The sequence below is a fragment of the Panicum virgatum genome, chromosome 1K, assembly GCF_016808335.1.
Source record: "Panicum virgatum strain AP13 chromosome 1K, P.virgatum_v5, whole genome shotgun sequence".
Classification (NCBI taxonomy): domain Eukaryota; kingdom Viridiplantae; phylum Streptophyta; class Magnoliopsida; order Poales; family Poaceae; genus Panicum; species Panicum virgatum.
The window spans coordinates 37,731,865-37,749,052 of record NC_053136.1 but is presented as its reverse complement, the minus strand read 5'-3'; the positions used below and the strand labels follow the sequence as shown (position 1 = coordinate 37,749,052).

The 17,188-nt window shown below is 43.7% G+C and overlaps 1 protein-coding gene and 1 pseudogene across 1 annotated transcript; one reads left to right on the top strand and one right to left on the bottom strand.

Annotated features, from left to right (window-relative positions):
- Positions 1-3,710: 3,710 nt before the first annotated feature.
- Positions 3,711-13,370, bottom strand: LOC120705884 (syn-copalyl diphosphate synthase, chloroplastic-like). The gene is made up of 13 exons (XM_039990425.1): positions 13,169-13,370; positions 7,453-7,535; positions 7,030-7,330; positions 6,658-6,841; positions 6,203-6,423; positions 5,953-6,073; positions 5,752-5,864; positions 5,296-5,647; positions 5,107-5,205; positions 4,747-4,992; positions 4,491-4,599; positions 4,168-4,374; positions 3,711-4,081 (listed from the first exon to the last, which is right to left on the bottom strand). The coding sequence occupies exons 1-13, from the start codon at positions 13,311-13,313 to the stop codon at positions 3,854-3,856; spliced, it is 2,409 nt and encodes an 802-aa protein (XP_039846359.1). The 5' UTR covers positions 13,314-13,370; the 3' UTR covers positions 3,711-3,853.
- A 1,105-nt stretch (positions 13,371-14,475) lies between these two features.
- Positions 14,476-14,585, top strand: LOC120658539 (annotated as a pseudogene).
- Positions 14,586-17,188: the final 2,603 nt, after the last annotated feature.

Genomic DNA, 17,188 nt, shown 5'->3' with positions numbered 1-17,188 from the left:
GTTTGCATCGAGCATCATAACCTCCCGACTTGAGTCCATTGGGACATGATCGGTGATGATGGACTCGGATGTTTTGATAGATGGGCGATGCAATTCTTGGACAAATACACCAGAAGGGACCTGAGCTCGAGTAGATCCGAGTTTGGAAAGCACATCTGCCCTTATGTTATTATCTCGTATGACATGATGGATTTCTAGCCCGGCAAATTTGTTCTCCAGTTTGCGAACTTCTGCCATGTAGTCATCCATCCTTTCGTTGTTGCGATCCCATTCCTTGTTGACTTGTTGGACGACTAGTTTTGAGTCTCCGAAGACGAGTAGTCCCTTTATTCCGAGAGATATTGCCAGGCGGAGCCCATGTAGTAGTGCTTCATACTCGGCTTCGTTGTTGGAGACTTCAAAGAGGATCTGAAGGACATACTTGAGCTATTCTCCTTTTGGGGATATGAAGAGGATGCCGGTCCTCCTTCATCTAGTTTTAGGGAACCGTCGAAGTACATTGTTCAATGCTCCGGCTTGTTTGTTGGAGTTGGGATTTGGTTTTCTCGCCATTCTGGCATGAAGTGGACTAGTGCCTGCGACTTGATGGCGGTGCATGGCTTGAAGTCAAGGTGGAGCGCGCCTAGCTCTGTTGCCCATTTGGCTATTCGTCCGGTGGCTTCCGGGTTGTCGAGTATATCTGCCAACAGGAATTCAGTAATCACTGATACTTGGTATGCTTCGAAGTAGTGATGGAGCTTTCTTGAAGTCATTACAATGGCATATAGTAACTTCTAAACCGCATGGTAATGAACCTTGGATTCGGAGAGTACTTGCACATCCTAGGCTCTAGGCGGTGGGTCACCGCCTAGCACCGATGTCTGTTCTCCACATGGTTTCATGCTAATTTTATGGACGATAAGATTGTTCTGACATGTGCTTTTTAGAGTTTGTCGTGCTCTGTGTTTCTGTAGATGAGATATACTAATAACATGCTATCATGTGTTTTTCCAGCGAGAAATAGTTCTCATACCACAGTGGACAATGTTCCCCTGTTACACATTGTGCAAAAACTGTTTACTAATTCAGCTTTACTGATTAGTTAGACAAGGGATGTATATTGAATTGTCTCAACTATAGACAACAGTCTCTGTTTGTTTTTTTGATGGGTCATCGGGGGGGAATCCCCACCTGAATTTCATTGATGGGCTTTTGGGCAAGCCAAAATGCTACAACATTTGAGATTCAGCAATTTTACAACAACCCAACACAACATAACACCTAAATCAGGGAGGATAACTTGTACAGATCAAGAGAAAGCCAAGATACCAGCTAGAGAGACGGCCACTGAGCATCGATTGGAGCCACCACCGAACAACATACTCGTCGGATACACCGCAACCATTGCACCTCCACACCACCTCTCATAGCTACGCCGCTCCATTGTCACCCTCCATCTGAGGGTCAGGCCAATGGAGAGGGGACTAAAGGTGGCGGGAGAAGCGCAGACCAAGGCTCACCGAAAAACAACGATCTCCCCTTCGATGCTGATGGAGCCACCTTTGAAAGCACATCCGGGCTCCCACGTACCACCATCCAACACCGTGCAAGGGGAGGAAACCTCACAGGGGAATGGTGGCAGAGTGGAAACACCAACCCGGCATAATATTTGATGGCACCACAAGCAGGAAGAGCGCCGACGGAGCAGAGGCGCCAAATGGAGGACACCCGCGCGACTCACAATGGAAATCCACAGCTTCTATCGGCCTTGCACCAGAACCGACATCGGGAAAAAGAGAACGAGCACCGGCTTCATGGAGGAGCAATCAGCTATGGCACTGGGTGGGAGGAAAAATCGACACCGCCTCCAAGAAGGGGAGTGGCACCCGTAGGTGTCACCGACGTCGACAAGACCAGCGCAATGCCGGCCATAGGATTTCCTTGGCAGTTTCCCGCATCCACCGTCACCGTCAGACCTGCAGGTAGGGGAGCACTGCGACAAAGCCTCCAATGAGGAATGCGGCACTACAAGTGTCGCCATTGACGGCCGGCACGAAGCCAGGCAGGGATTTCTCCCGGTGCTACCACAACCACGGGCCTAGTAGGTGAGCTCAACGCTGTCAGCACAGAGGGCGCAGAAGCTCGAGGGGATCTGGTCACTGGCGACCTGCCGAGCCGGCTCCATTGACGGAGTTGAGCGGGGTGACCGAGCAAATCGGAACCGCAAGAGCCCCGCGCCTGCACCCCCTTCCCCCACCCACCACGCCGATGGTGACCGACGGCGATCCGCCGGCCCGGTTCCACCAGTGGAGCAGAGTGGGGCGGCCGGGCAGACACCAGGCCCGCCGAAGCCCTGCCCCGCACCCACCTGGGCACCGGCACTGGGAGGCGCAAGATCCGGCCGAGGAGGAGCCGGATCTGCCCGCCATGGCGACCTTGAGCTTGCGGGAGGGCAACTCGTGGAGGGGGGCGCCGCCGTCCCTGGATTCGACTGAGGAGGGGCCGGATCTCCCCACCGGCGACCCGCAGACCCGCTCCACGCATGGAGCATCCAGCCATGGTGACCTTAAGCTTGGGGGAGGGCCAGCTCGGGGAGGGAGGGGGAGGGGGGGTGAGTAGATGCTTTGAGATGTTTCAAGGTGCTGGTCCATTATAATTCATTTGTCCATTGCCTACATGCTGACTGACAACATCATGTCCAACAGATAATTTTTTTTCTTCATTTTTACCACTGAAAATTTCTATTTTTCTTATTGCAGTACAACACTCACTATGATTACCTCAGCTTTGTGTTATGTTTCCATAGGTATCATGTGACCAATCAATGAGACCAAGATTGACATATTCTTCATCACCCAAGTTAGTTGATGGTTTGCACTAGCTGAAGTTAGCCTTTCCTTTGTACAAGATTTGGTTAATTTATCCATCCTTTGTATGGCTACTGTAATACCTGATTGATTGAGATCATTTTCACAATGATTCCACAGTGATCTGTATTCAATACACACATCCTAATTAAGTCGCAAGAATCTCTCCGATATCCGTTTGGATTCTTTGTCATGTATATTCGTATTCTTCGGTGCATTCCATAATCAGGGAGGAAGAACAGAGAAGACAGGCTACCACAGGGGAAGAAACTAGTTTCTGATTCATAAATATGCTAAGAGCTACCGGGTGAGTAAACGCAGTTTTATCGAATTAGTTATACGTCATAGGCTGCCATTCACAACACCGGCTGCCAAAACAGCAAATCGACAAAACAGACCTGCGCCGTGAGCCGTGACTCATTACCACAGATCAGAAGCGAGCGCCGCATTAGCGCGCCAATATTCCTAGTATGTCTACATAACGGCACCTTTCTAGGCTCTGCACGCATGGCTGGCTATATGCGAGAAGGTGGAAATGACCTTCAATTTCCAGGTTTAAAGATTTATTAATAGTACAATCATATTTATGGCATGTCGTTTTACTACATGGGTTTAAATGCAATTGGAGTGTGGTGACTAGGATAGTTTTCATAACATTTAATAGTGCCGCTATGTAGGATATTTTGCTGATTTGGCAATGCGATTAAAGAGGAGAGAGAGGAAAATGCCAAGAAATTAACTGGGTCTCATGCAAAAAATAGTTTCTAGCACAAAAACCAAAATGTAAGAAACTAAAACCTATTGGGATTGATATCACAAATACCAAGATAGAATTAAAGAACAGGGAGGAAGGGGATTGGTAGGGAGAGGAGAAAGACCATTTGAAGAATTTATTTTGTAACCACAATTACAAATTATGCATTGCAAACTACAGTTTCATAGGCAGTGTCTATGTGACATGGCATGTCATAGATACTACTACATATAGTTTCTTGGTTGGGAATGCCCTAAACGACATCCTCAAATATGACCTTGGAGATGTGACTGTCGATTGTTTCAGGTGAAGAATGAGCAACGTAGCAGTAGCTCCTAGTCACATGGAGAAATGTCTGCTTGGTCACCCTGCTTATAGCGTCGCAGCTCTGAAAAACACACTGAGCCAGCTCTTGCATCTCCTGATCTACTTGTTGTTCTAAATTCTCAGTGTTCTCCGTGGTTGTTCCATTCTGGTTGACCTTAAATGTTTTTTTAAAAAAAAGAAAAGTGAATTAGTAGAGTTCAAGAAAGGACATAACAATTTTGTGATGATGCACGCGCATACCTGAGAAAGAATCCTAGAGCCAAGTTTGCTGCAGATGGAATAGGTAAGCTTCTCAAGCTGGGAATACTCGGAGAGCTTCATATTCTGGTTGGCTAAACAGTGTCTCCCTGAGCAGATCTCCACTGTGCGAACTAACAATAGTGCTGTGTTTCCTTCACATGATTCATGGCCACCGTTCGAAGTCAATTCCGTCAGCCATGTCTTCCACTGCAACAGCAAAAAAAGGATGAATTCGTCATCATTTTCCATCATTTGTTTCAGGATAATTTTATTTAAAATCCTCATCATAAAACCATAATTAGAGATAATGTGCCAGAATTTACAGCTTCATGGAGATTGTCAGAAGCATCTTTTCCAGGTGCAAAGAGATCGATCAGCTCACGAAGTGCATTGAGGAGGCCATTCTCCGTCGTCGGATACTTCCCTCCACGCCTGCATTCAACACATGTACATTGTTCACTTGATTCAGATTTGGGATCAGCAGAGTCAACAACAAATTTACTAGCTACTCGCCAGCGTTGCATACTTGCATTTGAATTCTCAAAATCAAAAATAACTAGTATAATGCTATGCCCAAACCTTGCAAGATTGTGGCCGTCACTAGTAAGTTCACTAATGAGCCCTTCCAGCATACTTTCAGTAACATAAATGTTGCTGCTCAGGAAGCATGAAGAGATGGCCTGGGCCATCACCGCTGTGCGCGCCCATCCCAGACGCTCCTCCGCTCGGTGTGGTTCGAAGATGTTGGCTGCTGCCAGGAAGTAGGCTGTCACAGCGCTTTGTGGAGTCACCCCATACATTTCAAGATTGTTTTTCTCACACCACCTGCATACAGGATAGATAGATTCACACGTAAGTAGATAGCTTGGGGACAGAGCTGGATGCAATGCACATGGCGACCGGCAAGAATTCAAGATTGGATCAGAGGAGTTTCATCACCTTTTGAGGCCCTGCAACTGGTGCCGGCACTGTCTCTGGAAGTTGCTGAAATCGGCCTTTGCCAACTTAAGGAACAAATTGTTGTTGAAGAGATGCATCCTATAACATAGAGAGTTAATCGAGTGTACCGGTGGAAAGATTTGCAGAAGTTCAGAGTTGGGAAGTAATTATGCTCGGAAATATGAGTACCTGTGAAGGACCTTCCCAATCCACACATTGTCACTGCCACCGTACTGCTCCAGATACATCCTCGTCTCAACGCGCGGCAGATTTGCCTTCCAGGGGAAGTCAAGGCCATAGGTGACCTCACCAGGCAAGCCCGAGGAGATGATCCACTTGTCGTTGAGGTCGCCAGAGGCTCGCCTCTTCTGAAGGAATGCAGAGCTGTAGGCCTTGGCCCGCTGGATAACAGCATCGTCACCCGGGAAGGCGGCCTGGTCAGCAGCGCGGTACAGGTTGTACATCGCGCTCACCGACTGGTTGGTCTGCCCCAGGTACACCACGAACTCGCCATCCTTCATCTCGAAATACTTTAAGGCCTCTTTATATATGCACATCAATAATCCAAAGAGGAATAATTAAGGATCAGAAATGTTGCCGAATAATACTGTAATTAAATCTGTAATGACAATGCAGCCTGCTTACTAGTAGAGACTGGGTAGCCGTGCTGCCGGAGGAGACGGAAACCCATGGCCGTGTCATCGATGTCCACCACCGTGCAGAGCCAGGTAAAACCTATGCCATCATCACTCCAGTGCCTGTTCAAGATAGGGGATAAATTAATAATTACCCGATCGAGTAGAAATAATGATCCTAGACATCAGCGGCCATTTGAGTTTATGTTACCTGTAAGCGTAGTCTAAATAACTGTCAATTTCACTCCTGAAGTAGGAGGATAAGCCCAACCGCTCCAACCGGTCGACAACCCATAAGCGCTCGTACAACTCCATGGGGTAGGTAAAGGGTGCTGAAAATGAAGTTATGGATCGGAAGAGAAAATGAATTATATTACTACTTTTATGCAGTCAACAGATACTACTTGCAGGCTGTAGCCTGTAGCTAAAAAGAGATGTCTTTATTCGTTCACTCTACGCACCTCCCCCGTTGAACGTGTTGACGCTGTCAGTAAGGTACTCGAGGCATTTCTTGTTGCCTGTTTGCATAAGAGCATAAGCTGTCGGAGCTGCTGACGACAAGAAGGAGCCATCTGGAGACTGGAGTTTGAATAACCTGTCCCAGTCTAAATCTAAATCTGGCATTCCCTCTAAGCTAAGAAGCAAAGCTGTTGGGACGGAGTGCAGTAACTCTTTAGGAATCCTACAGGTAAGATAGCCAAACATTTTGGTTAGCTAGAAAACCAAAATTATTCATGCTGCTTGGAAACCAAATTATAGATGTAGCTAGGATTCCCAGAACAAATTTTATGGTTAAATATGAAAAGCACCGGTTAAATATTGTTTTTCTGGTTACTGGGTGCACCCTCTTTTTGCATGAAATCTACCAAAAAGAATCCGAAATATATTAACCAATAAGCAGATGTAGTTATCGTACTTAGCGAGTTTTAGATCTCTTTTCGCATATATGTCTTGCAACGTGGGCTCATCACAAGGTATGTCAAGGCCTATATCCTTTGCCATCTCTAGCAGCGTTGGGAAGATTATCTCAAAACCAGCCAGCATCCAATTCTCGTCGTCCTCAGGTAGTCTCCTTATATTTTCATGGATAAACGACAGTCCTACACAACGACAGATCAAGTTCATGCCATTACTTTGTGAGGTGACTACATTAACATAAAGCATATTAGCTCGATTAAGGAAATTCACCAATATAATAGTTAATTGATTATATACATATATTCATGGATGAATGTAAATGTTTTAGATTTTGATTATTACTTATTAGACAAACAATTAAAAATTGTACCTTTGTTGCACTTGTCGCTATGAACATTCCAAGTTTTCAAAGCGATGATGCAAGCCAAGGTGTTGATGAGCCGGTCTTGGACTAAGAAGAAGGCGCCATCGCCCCATGAGCCATCTGGGAGCTGGTTCTTAGCGATCCACTCGATGCATGAGGGAAACTGCGGACCTTCTCCACCGTCCAGCTTTCTCACAAGCGCGATCCATGCCGTGTCATATGGGGAGACACTTATATCACCGCCGGCCACCGACCTCAAAGCAGCTCTGACGGTGTCGATCATTTCGTCGATGTGTCTTGGCTCACCCTTTAATTATATATATGCAGTGAAGATTAGTGCTGTTTCTGAGATATGCACCTTTCTGCTATTTGTGTGCAAATTAAATATTTGATTCCCTTATCAAGCATGAGTTTGTAGTATGTATGCACCTTATGCTGATGTGTCTTCCCAACGACTGGTTTGTGTGCAACTGCCTCAGGTGCTTCACCCTGTATTGCCTCCACGATGAACCCTACAAAGCAGACATGCCAAGAATGGCCCTTGTTATATATTTTTGGAGGGGCCATTTGCAATGATTTCATGTCTTTATTCCACGTGCAGTGGTTAAAATTTCAAAAATTTGGCCATTAATATCTGAAGTTAGAGATCACCTGAAGTTAATATATTTTTCTTTCGATGTACTTTTATGAAAGTATAATTTTATTGGCACACAAATATGACAAAGTACAAATATGCAAACAAATCATGAATTCACACATGGTAATAAAAAAGTTACTTTTTGAAGACAACAAATAGTTAGTAATTTCATTAAAAAAGAATAGATTGAGTCCTAAACCAGATTGATGAACAGTGAGCATGTAGTATGCATACTTTAAATATTTGCATACATAAAAAGCTATTACTTGTTATTTTGGACATCAATATAGCCTTCAAATATATACAGAGTGGAAAAATGCAATACCAAATATATACGAGATATATCTTTCAAAGAAAAAGGCTTTTTGAAAAGACAATTGATTTAGGTCCCTTTGATCCACTACTGTCCCCTCTGGATATACACTATAAAAAATTATAATTTATAATGGTGTTAAATGAACATAAGTTCATTGCAACGTTGATACTGTCTCCAGTATAGCTGTTACCAGCGATATATATAAAAATATACTATATTTATTGGTATAAAGTTATTGTGACTTCTTGGTTAGTGACAGCAACATGATCAATGGGATTAACAATATAATAATTGTTACTATATATATATATATATATATATATACAACGATTTAATCTCACATATTCAAGTGATGATGGACTTGAGAGGTTGAACATGCTATGTTGGAAACATTAGAAGATCAAGAGAACACCCAAGACGTCAAAGAAGAAAATTGTTTGAAGTCCGGGACAAAGGAAGTTTGGACTGGACAAGTCCTTGCCAAAATACAATCATCGGATATTATTCTAATATGCACCGTGGTAAAGTGCACCAAATACTTAACTTGAGCCTTAACTAAACGCAGGACCCACCAAAGCATTTTCTGCAGAAAATGCTCGAAGTCCCGTTACACACTCTCGATGTTTTATTGTTGATGTACACCAGACGACGCTTCATTGAAGCAAAAAAATTGCAAAGAGCCGGCGCTCGGATGCGGCGAGCGGGCCACGAGGATGCGCCGAAGAAATGTGCAACAAATTAAATTAATACTTAACTGGAGCCTTAACTAAACGCAGGCACCCATCCACCAGAGCATTTTCTGCAGAGGTGCAGATCGAAAATGCTCGAAGTCACCGTTCTCGATGTTTTGTTGGTGTACATTGGACGCTTCATCATTGAAGCAAAAATTGCAAAGAGGCTGCATATCGGTGCAAGGCCGGGTGTGAAGACGATATTCCAGTGACACAGGTTCAGATGGTCAATAGTAGCTAGTCCAACAGGCAACAGATATGATAGCTTAGTTTTATTAGTGCCCACTACATATTTCGTTGTGTTGGTCACTAATATATATATAGTTAAATACACCAGCGGCCCTCGAACTTGGCTTGAGGTGCCACTTAGGTTCACGAACTCGCAAATTCGAAATCTGGCACCCTGAACTTGTTAAGTTGTGCCACTTATGTTCATACCCCTTGACATGGCATGAATATATGCAAAAAAGCCCTTGAGTTTTATCATCTTCTATATCTAAGTCCTTCGGCAGGCCCGCCTCGCATGACGTCGCGCGCCGCTCTCCTCCAGCCGGCCCGCCTCACTTGACGCCGCGCGCCGCTCGCCTCCGGCCGGCCCGCCTCGCCTGACGCTGTGCGCCGCTTGCCTCCGGCCGTACGCCGCCCGCCTTCCCTGACGCCGCCGCTCGTCTCCGGCTGCGCACCGCCCACCTTGCATGACGTCGCACGGCGAGGCAGGTCGGCCAGAGGATGTAGATATAGAAGATGGTAAAACTAAAGGACTTTTTGTATATATTCATGCCATGTCAAGGGATATGGACCTAAGTGGCACAATCTAACAAGTTCAGGGTGCCAAATTTTAATTTTGCGAGTTTGTGGACCTAAGTGGAACCTCGGGACAAGTTTGTGGGCCGCGTATGTATTTAACTCATATTCCCTCCGTATCCTAAATAGAAGTCGTTCTGGCTCCTAGGACGTTTTGGCAAAAGGAAGTCGTTCTGGCTCGCGATCGCTTGTTTTGACGCCCCTGCCCCTGTGCGTTTCGACTCCCGGGCCGGCGTGCCGCACGCCATAATAGCGAGTAAATCACCGGTACCGCATCGCTCACCACGCTCACCTCTCCTGCCTATTCGTCCGCCCACACCGCACGTCTCCTCGCTGGGCCGCACAGACTGCACCTCGCCAAGAGTCTCCGGAGTCGGTCGCCTTTGCTGCGTCGCCGCCATGGACTCGCCGATGGAGCTCCCGCCGGACTTCATGGAGGCGGAGGAGGAGCCGGAGTCCGTCGCGCCGGAGGCGGAGCTCGCACCGGAGTCCGTCGCGCCGGAGTCGGAGCTCGCGCCAGAGCCTCCACAGCATGTTCTACTTGTAAAACAAAACAAACATGCTCAATCGAAAAGCAAGGAAGCAATGAAGCAAGCAAACTTACCGATATCTACAAAGGCATCGGCTTCTTCTTCTGGTTGCACTACTGGAATGTTCAGGTCAAGCCATGCATTGGCTTCTTCTTCTAGTGGAGCATTCAGGTCGAGCGCGGCCATTCTAGCAAGCGTGCTTGGTTCATGCAGCGGTTCTGGACGGTGGACGAGTGCTGCATGATTAAATAGGCAAGGAAAGAAGGCAAAGCGTGGGGATAGAAACGCGCTAGAAAATTTGATTGAGCGGCAGCCAACGCGGCAATGAGCGAAAGTTGGGGTCAGCCGAAACCAGCGCGCCAGGCCATCTGAAACCAGCGCGCCAGCGCCAGGCCGAAACCAACGCACCCGCCCATCCAAAAATCGAAACCTGCACGTCCCCGGCGCCTGCTTGCTACTGTGCACGTCCCCGGCGCATGCAAAAGCAAAAAAAATTGGGGCCACCAACAAGGACTAGCTTCCATAACCAATTGAGCTACGCATGTGTTTATGACTAGAGTGCACCCGCCACCCTATTTAATATGGGCAAACATGAAAAAAATACCCCTAATTAACCACTATTTGGTATGCTAACTCATGTCCTAAACGTCTTCTATTTAGGATACGGAAGGAGTATATATACATCGATAAACCAACCATATGGCAAGTATCTCTCTGTGTGTGTGCACACACATACTAGATAAATATTTGTCCCGTATCGGTGAGTTGGTGAGAGGCTCGAGGAGAGGAGGAGGTTGCGAGGCCGTGGGTCAGATGGCTAGCAGCTACCTTGCAGGCATGCAGAAAGCCGAGGTAAAAAAACCTTTATTACAATAGCCGACAAGAAATCTATCTATTATATTAAAAAGTGAGTGTTAAGAGAAACTACCATATTCGTCGAGAGGGTCTAGAATTCCCACATTAATCTAAAAAAGAGAAGAATTTATACTGTTGGATTTTATTAAGATCTAACAGCTCACGTTCACCGAGAGGATCTAGAAATTTTCACATTAATCTAAAAGAAAAAATTTGCACCGTTAGATTTTATGAAGATCTAACAACTTAAACTAAGTCAAGAGTCCATATCAAATAAAAAAAAGCTAATTTCAAAATTTAAAAATTAAGAAAAATAGAACAAGACCAAAGAATGCATGCCGAATACTATTAGTAAAAATAGCTAAATTTAAAATCACAAAAATAAGGAAAATTCAGTTAAATTTAAAAAGAAAAAAGAAAACAGAGGTGAATAGTACAGGACCAATCAGTATACCATCTAATTATATGCTTTACTTTCATCGCAACAGCAGAAACTTGAGCGTTTTGGCATGGGAGGTCACGCGAGAGACAGTAGTAAGCTGAGGGATATCGGTGAGTTGAGTCAAGGGGGCCAAATGTAGTGTTACGAGAAACCACCACATTTGTCGAAATGGACTAGAAATTTTCACGTTAATTAAAAAAGAGAAGGATTTGCACCATTGGCATTTATGAAGACTAATGGTCTAGACTACCTCAAAGAGTTCATATCAAATACGAATAATAAATATTTAATTTTGGAATTAAAAAGTTAAGAAAATTTAGAATTGACTAAAGACATCTTCCCGAATACGATTTGTAAATAAAAGAATTCAAAATTAAAAAATAATGAAAAGAATTAGGACTTGATCAAACAGTCCAATACAATTAGTAAATAACTAAATTTGAAATTAAACAAATAAGAAAATTAGCACTTGACAAAAGAACACATGTCTAATGCTATTAGTAAATAACTAAATTTGGAATTATAAACACATAAGGAAATCAATTGTTGATCAAATAATAATAAATTGATAGTTCGATTTCTATTGAGTTTGGGAACCAAAATACGTATGTAAATAGATCATGTAGAATAAAATTATTTAAGCTATATTTAGAAATATGGCTTGAGAAATTGCCACACTAATAAAAAAGTGATAGACAATATTAAATTTATGATAATCTAATAGTTTAAATTAGACCAAAGATTTTGTTGAATAAAATTATAAAGGAGAAGGCTATAACTTACTAGCTTGCAACAGTGAATATGTAGACCCAGTTTACGGTACATGTTGGGAAAAAGGTGCATCAATCGTAAGATATTACGGGAGCATGCATGCATGGGCTCTAGGTATTGGGAATTGGAGAACAAAGAAAAGAAAGAAGATTATTTGTTTCTACTTATATACTGAACTACTCATCTAGGTATTCTAAAACACTGCCAAAATAGGTATTTGGTCCCAACTTTATTCTAAGGGTCCAGTTCGTCCCTCAACTTTTAGATAGGCCAATATAGTCCCTCAATTTTCATTTTAGGGCCAAACTCGTCCAGTCGTCCTCATGCAGGTATTATACTTCATAATAACATGAGATAAATGTAGAAAGTCAGTTTTACCCTTGGTTTTTTCTCCCCCTCAATTTCACTATTGTATCACTGTTTGCTTAACTTTCCACAACATTTTCTATGACGGTACGTAGTTATGCAACAAGTTGCTTTAATTTTACTCTCCATGCGTCAGCAATACAATGCGATGCATGGGTAAATAAAATTCTATGTTCCAAATTAAACATTTGGATGTTCCACAAAAGTCTATGGTAAATAAAACATTGCAGTATTTAGAAGGGGAAGGAGCCAAGGTTAGAAAGGACTTTTTGCATAAATTTTATATTATTATGGAGTATAATATCAACACAAGGACGAGTTTGACTCAAAAATGAAAGTTGAGGGACTATATTGGCCTATATGAAAATTGAAGGATGAAGTAGACCCTTAGATCAAAATTGAGGATCAAAATGGCTATTTTGCCAAAAAAAATATGAGGACAATTTTATATACCCGGTCATAAAAGATTATATTCTTGCCAAAAATAATTAATGCAATGTAAACATGAGGCACTAGAAAAATACAAAAAATACATTTAGTTTTCCAAATAAATGCGATAAAATATGACAAATGAGAAAAGGCATAAATGGTTTAGGCCATCTAGAAAAATAATTATAATAACACAATTTGAAAACATACAAAATGAAAAAACTAGCTATACGCGCTATTTGCGTGGGGCACCTCGTTAATTACCCTGATGAGATCGCTGACGTCGCCAGCTCCGAGCACGCCCGGGTAGGGCATGCTGAACCTGCTGTGTCCCGGCACCGGCGGTCCGTCGTCGGAGCAGTGCCGCTGTGGCCGGGAACGCAGCAACGGGTGCTGTTAAGCCCTGCATTCTCTCTCTCTCCCCAACAGCTTGAACACAACCGTCGAAGCAGAGAATACTTGTGTACTGCTCGATCTGGCTCTGAGAGCACAAACGACCGGTATATATACACATCTGCGCACCCATGCATGCATGTTAGCTAGCTCTAACCAGTACTTTCTCCGTTCCAAATTATAATTTGTTTAACTTTTTTAACCTCAAATTTAACCACCCGTCTTATTCAAAAATTTATGCAAACGTAGTCAAATTTAAATTATTTTTGAAAAACTTCTATTAATAAAGCAAGTCATAATAAAAAAATATTTTACACAATTTTTTAATAAGACGAGTAGCCACACTAGGTTAAAAAATCAAACGAATTATAATTTAGAGCGGAGGGAGTACTGAGTAGTCCACCGGCTGCTCGCGTGCACCGAGTCACCAACGCCGTGCCCGTTCATCCACAGTCACCAAAGTCTTTTCATCCGATAGTCCATCCACGGTGTTGACTACTATGCATGCGACCCGGCCGGTTGGGGCTTGTACACTGCCGTTTGATTTTGCCCTCTCACTGATTGATATATATTTCCAGAGTCAAGCTCACTGCCGTTTGATGCTGGCCTGTTGGGGGCTGGGGGCAGCTTTCTCGTTGTACCCGATTATTGACATTTCCTCTCCCTCCTCGTCAAGGAATACCACTCCTGGCCAACCTCTCTAAAACTTCTCTGCAACTTCGTTTTGTTTTCAGATAGATAAAGCTCTACAACTTCGTGTTATCCGCTTCCATTATGAATTCCTTAGCTTGTCCTGTCCTGTTTTTGTGGTGCTGATCAAATCATAAGGGGAAGAAAAGGAAACAACTTGCGCCAAACAACCAATGTTTTCATCTTCAACCTTGCCGGCACAAAACTTTCGATACCTCAGGACGTATCATGTGGGGCATATATATGATGAAAACACAATAGATATTTAAATTTTTGTAAATTTGTCAAAAACTACACCAAGAAGTTTTGAAATAATTGAAATTTGGCATATATATATATACATATACATATATATACATATACATATATATATATATATATATATTTCTAGCATTGGAAACCATAGGGATGGCGGGGGCACGGGGCCTACGTGTGGTTTCAGCACGTCGAGGTGCGAGGATAAGAGGAAGGAATATGGTTGGTATGTCGGATGCGATCATACTAGCACTAAAGTATCGGATCCCATCAGAACTCCGAAGTTAAGCGTGCTTGGGTGAGAGGATAGGTGACCTCCTGGGAAGTCCTCATGTTGTATTCCCTTTTTTTTAGATTTCCGTTGTTTCGATTCTCGGATATTTTCCGCGCATCCTGCCATTCTAGCATTCGAAACCATAGGGGTGGTGCGATACGAGGCGGGGTAGTGAAACATTTATACGAGGCAGGGGCGCGGGGCCCACGTGTGGTATATAGACACACACACGAAGTATAAATCACTATGCTGGAAAGGGTCAATACCAACGTACTATGCATGTTAGCATATGGTTTTATTTGAGCCCGTGTGACAATATATGTTGAAATCCTGTAAATGAAGAAAACCGTCTGTTATCATGTAGAGAAGTAGGTGGTTGATTCTCAATACCGTACCATATGGAAAATAGAAACAAACAATTCTATTTTTAGGTGGGTCACAAATTAAGAGTTTGGACCACTTCTACGAGAACGATTTGTAGCAACGCTCCGATTTTTTTCAGGCGCGGATCAAAATGTAACCCATTTCTACAAATAGAGTGGAGTTACTATAGCATCCGACCCGACCCTAGAAATACATTTTTAAAGGCGGATCACCCCCTCACCCGCCCCTAAAAATGAGCGCCATTTTCCGGGGCGGCTGATGGCGTCACCCACCCCTAAAAAGAGCATTTCTAGGGGTGGGTGACGCCATCACCCGCCCCTAAAAATGGTGGCATTTCCAGAGGCGGGTGATGGCATGGCCTGCCCCTACAAATGGTTTCATATAACAAAATTATAACTTTTTCATATGATCTCGGATGAAATCAAACTTTATATCAAAATTGTAGAGAATGATGAGATCTAAAACTTTATAGTTGATAACTTTTTCATTTAAGGTCATTTGATGATCCAAAAAATTATTATAAGTTCTCTAATAGCTATAACTATATAGTATCATATATAACTCAAGTCATACTTTAAGATTTCCACTATCTTAATCTTTATATATACTGAAATATACTTGGCATATTTTTTATTTCAATAAAAAACAATAATCATAGTTCAGAAGTTTCATTTTTTATTTGTTTTGCTATATATAAAGATTTAAATAAATTTTCGGATAAAATAGAAAATTATTTTTAAGAACGGGTGGTAGCGTCACCCGCCCCTAGAAACGGATTTGTACGGGTGGGTGATGGCGTCACCCGCCCTTACAAATTAATATCCGAGTTAACATAAAATAATAGCATACCCCATAGAGCCACAAGTGACTGTGTAGTGTGGTGGTAAAGAAGGTACGCGCGAGACTTGAGGTAGGTGGTTCGATCCCCAGGTGAGCCAAGTGTGTATATTTCGTCAAAAATAATGTAGCTCGACACTACGGGGCTAGTGGTGGTGGCCGCTTGGTTAGAATTTTTTTTCTTTTTCATTTTGCTCTTTTTGATTTTTTTAGACTTTTTTATTTTTTGGACATTGATTTCTAGGGGCAGCGAGAACTAAGGGCGGGTACCGCATCTGGTCTTAAAAATACGTCTTTATCCGCCCCTAAAAACCTTTTATATATAGTAGTGGACGGTTGTCTTTATACGTAGAGAAAACTTTTTTTACTCTCATTCACATCCGTCTCCTTAAACCTCAATCCTCATCATTGTCTTTTCAGCTACGGCCACCTCTTCAGTCAATGTCCTTCTCTCGATTATCGCACCCTTTAATTTTAGCTGACTATCTCAATGCAACCCTCTCTTTATGCTATCAGCTGAGTACCAATATATGTGGCACAACAACATGATCCTGTTATGCCACAGTGTTTTGCATAACCACAAAAGCTATTTTAAAAATTTCCTTTGGCAAGTTTTTTAAATAACATATAAAGGATTTAAAAATAAAAAAGGTGAGTTCTATGTGCATTGCGGAACAAAAATTTTGGAGGTCATCCATGAGGAATAAATTAAATATTTTTATTGTGAAATATCTGTTACAGAGTATGTTGCATTGCTGGAACATTTAGGGGTTAAATAAGAATCATAGTAACGTTAGGAAATAAAGGAGTTCATTAATGTCCATCAAGTTACTTATTTGTTTTAAACATTCCAACTCTTTGAAGTAGCCCTGGGCATTCGGGTTAGTACCGAACCCCGGTTCGGTACCTCGGTTCTCACGGAAGTTCGGTTCCTAAAAAATAGAAACCGATCGGTTCTTTTCAGAAATAGGAACTAAGAAAAATCGGTTTCGGTTCCTTCAGTTCGGTTTCGGTTATTACCGAATTAACCGAAATTATCTCTCAATACAGTTCACAAAATCAACAAAAATAAAAAAAATTGGATTGGGGCGGAGGGGGCGCCCAGCGCCGTGGAGCCGCGCATGCGCTCGCCGCACGCCTGCCAGGGTAGGCGCTGCCGAGGCGCGCCCCTGCCGGGGTGACCGCCGCTGCACCCGCACTGGCCGCCGCCGCCCCTCAGTCCGCATATGCCGGGGAGAAGAGGTGGAGGACGAAGCGGCGGCGCACGCGGCGGAGTGGAGGAGGGCGCCGCCGGGAGTGGAAGAGGGCGCGCGCCGGGGAGTGGAGGAGGGCGCCGTCGGGGAGTGGAGGAGGTATCGGTGGCGAGCTGGCCGAGGGCAGTTGCAGGGGGCGTTGGGTGGCGGTGGCCGCGAGCCGAGGGATGGGCGCTGTCGGCGGCGGGCGTGGGCCGG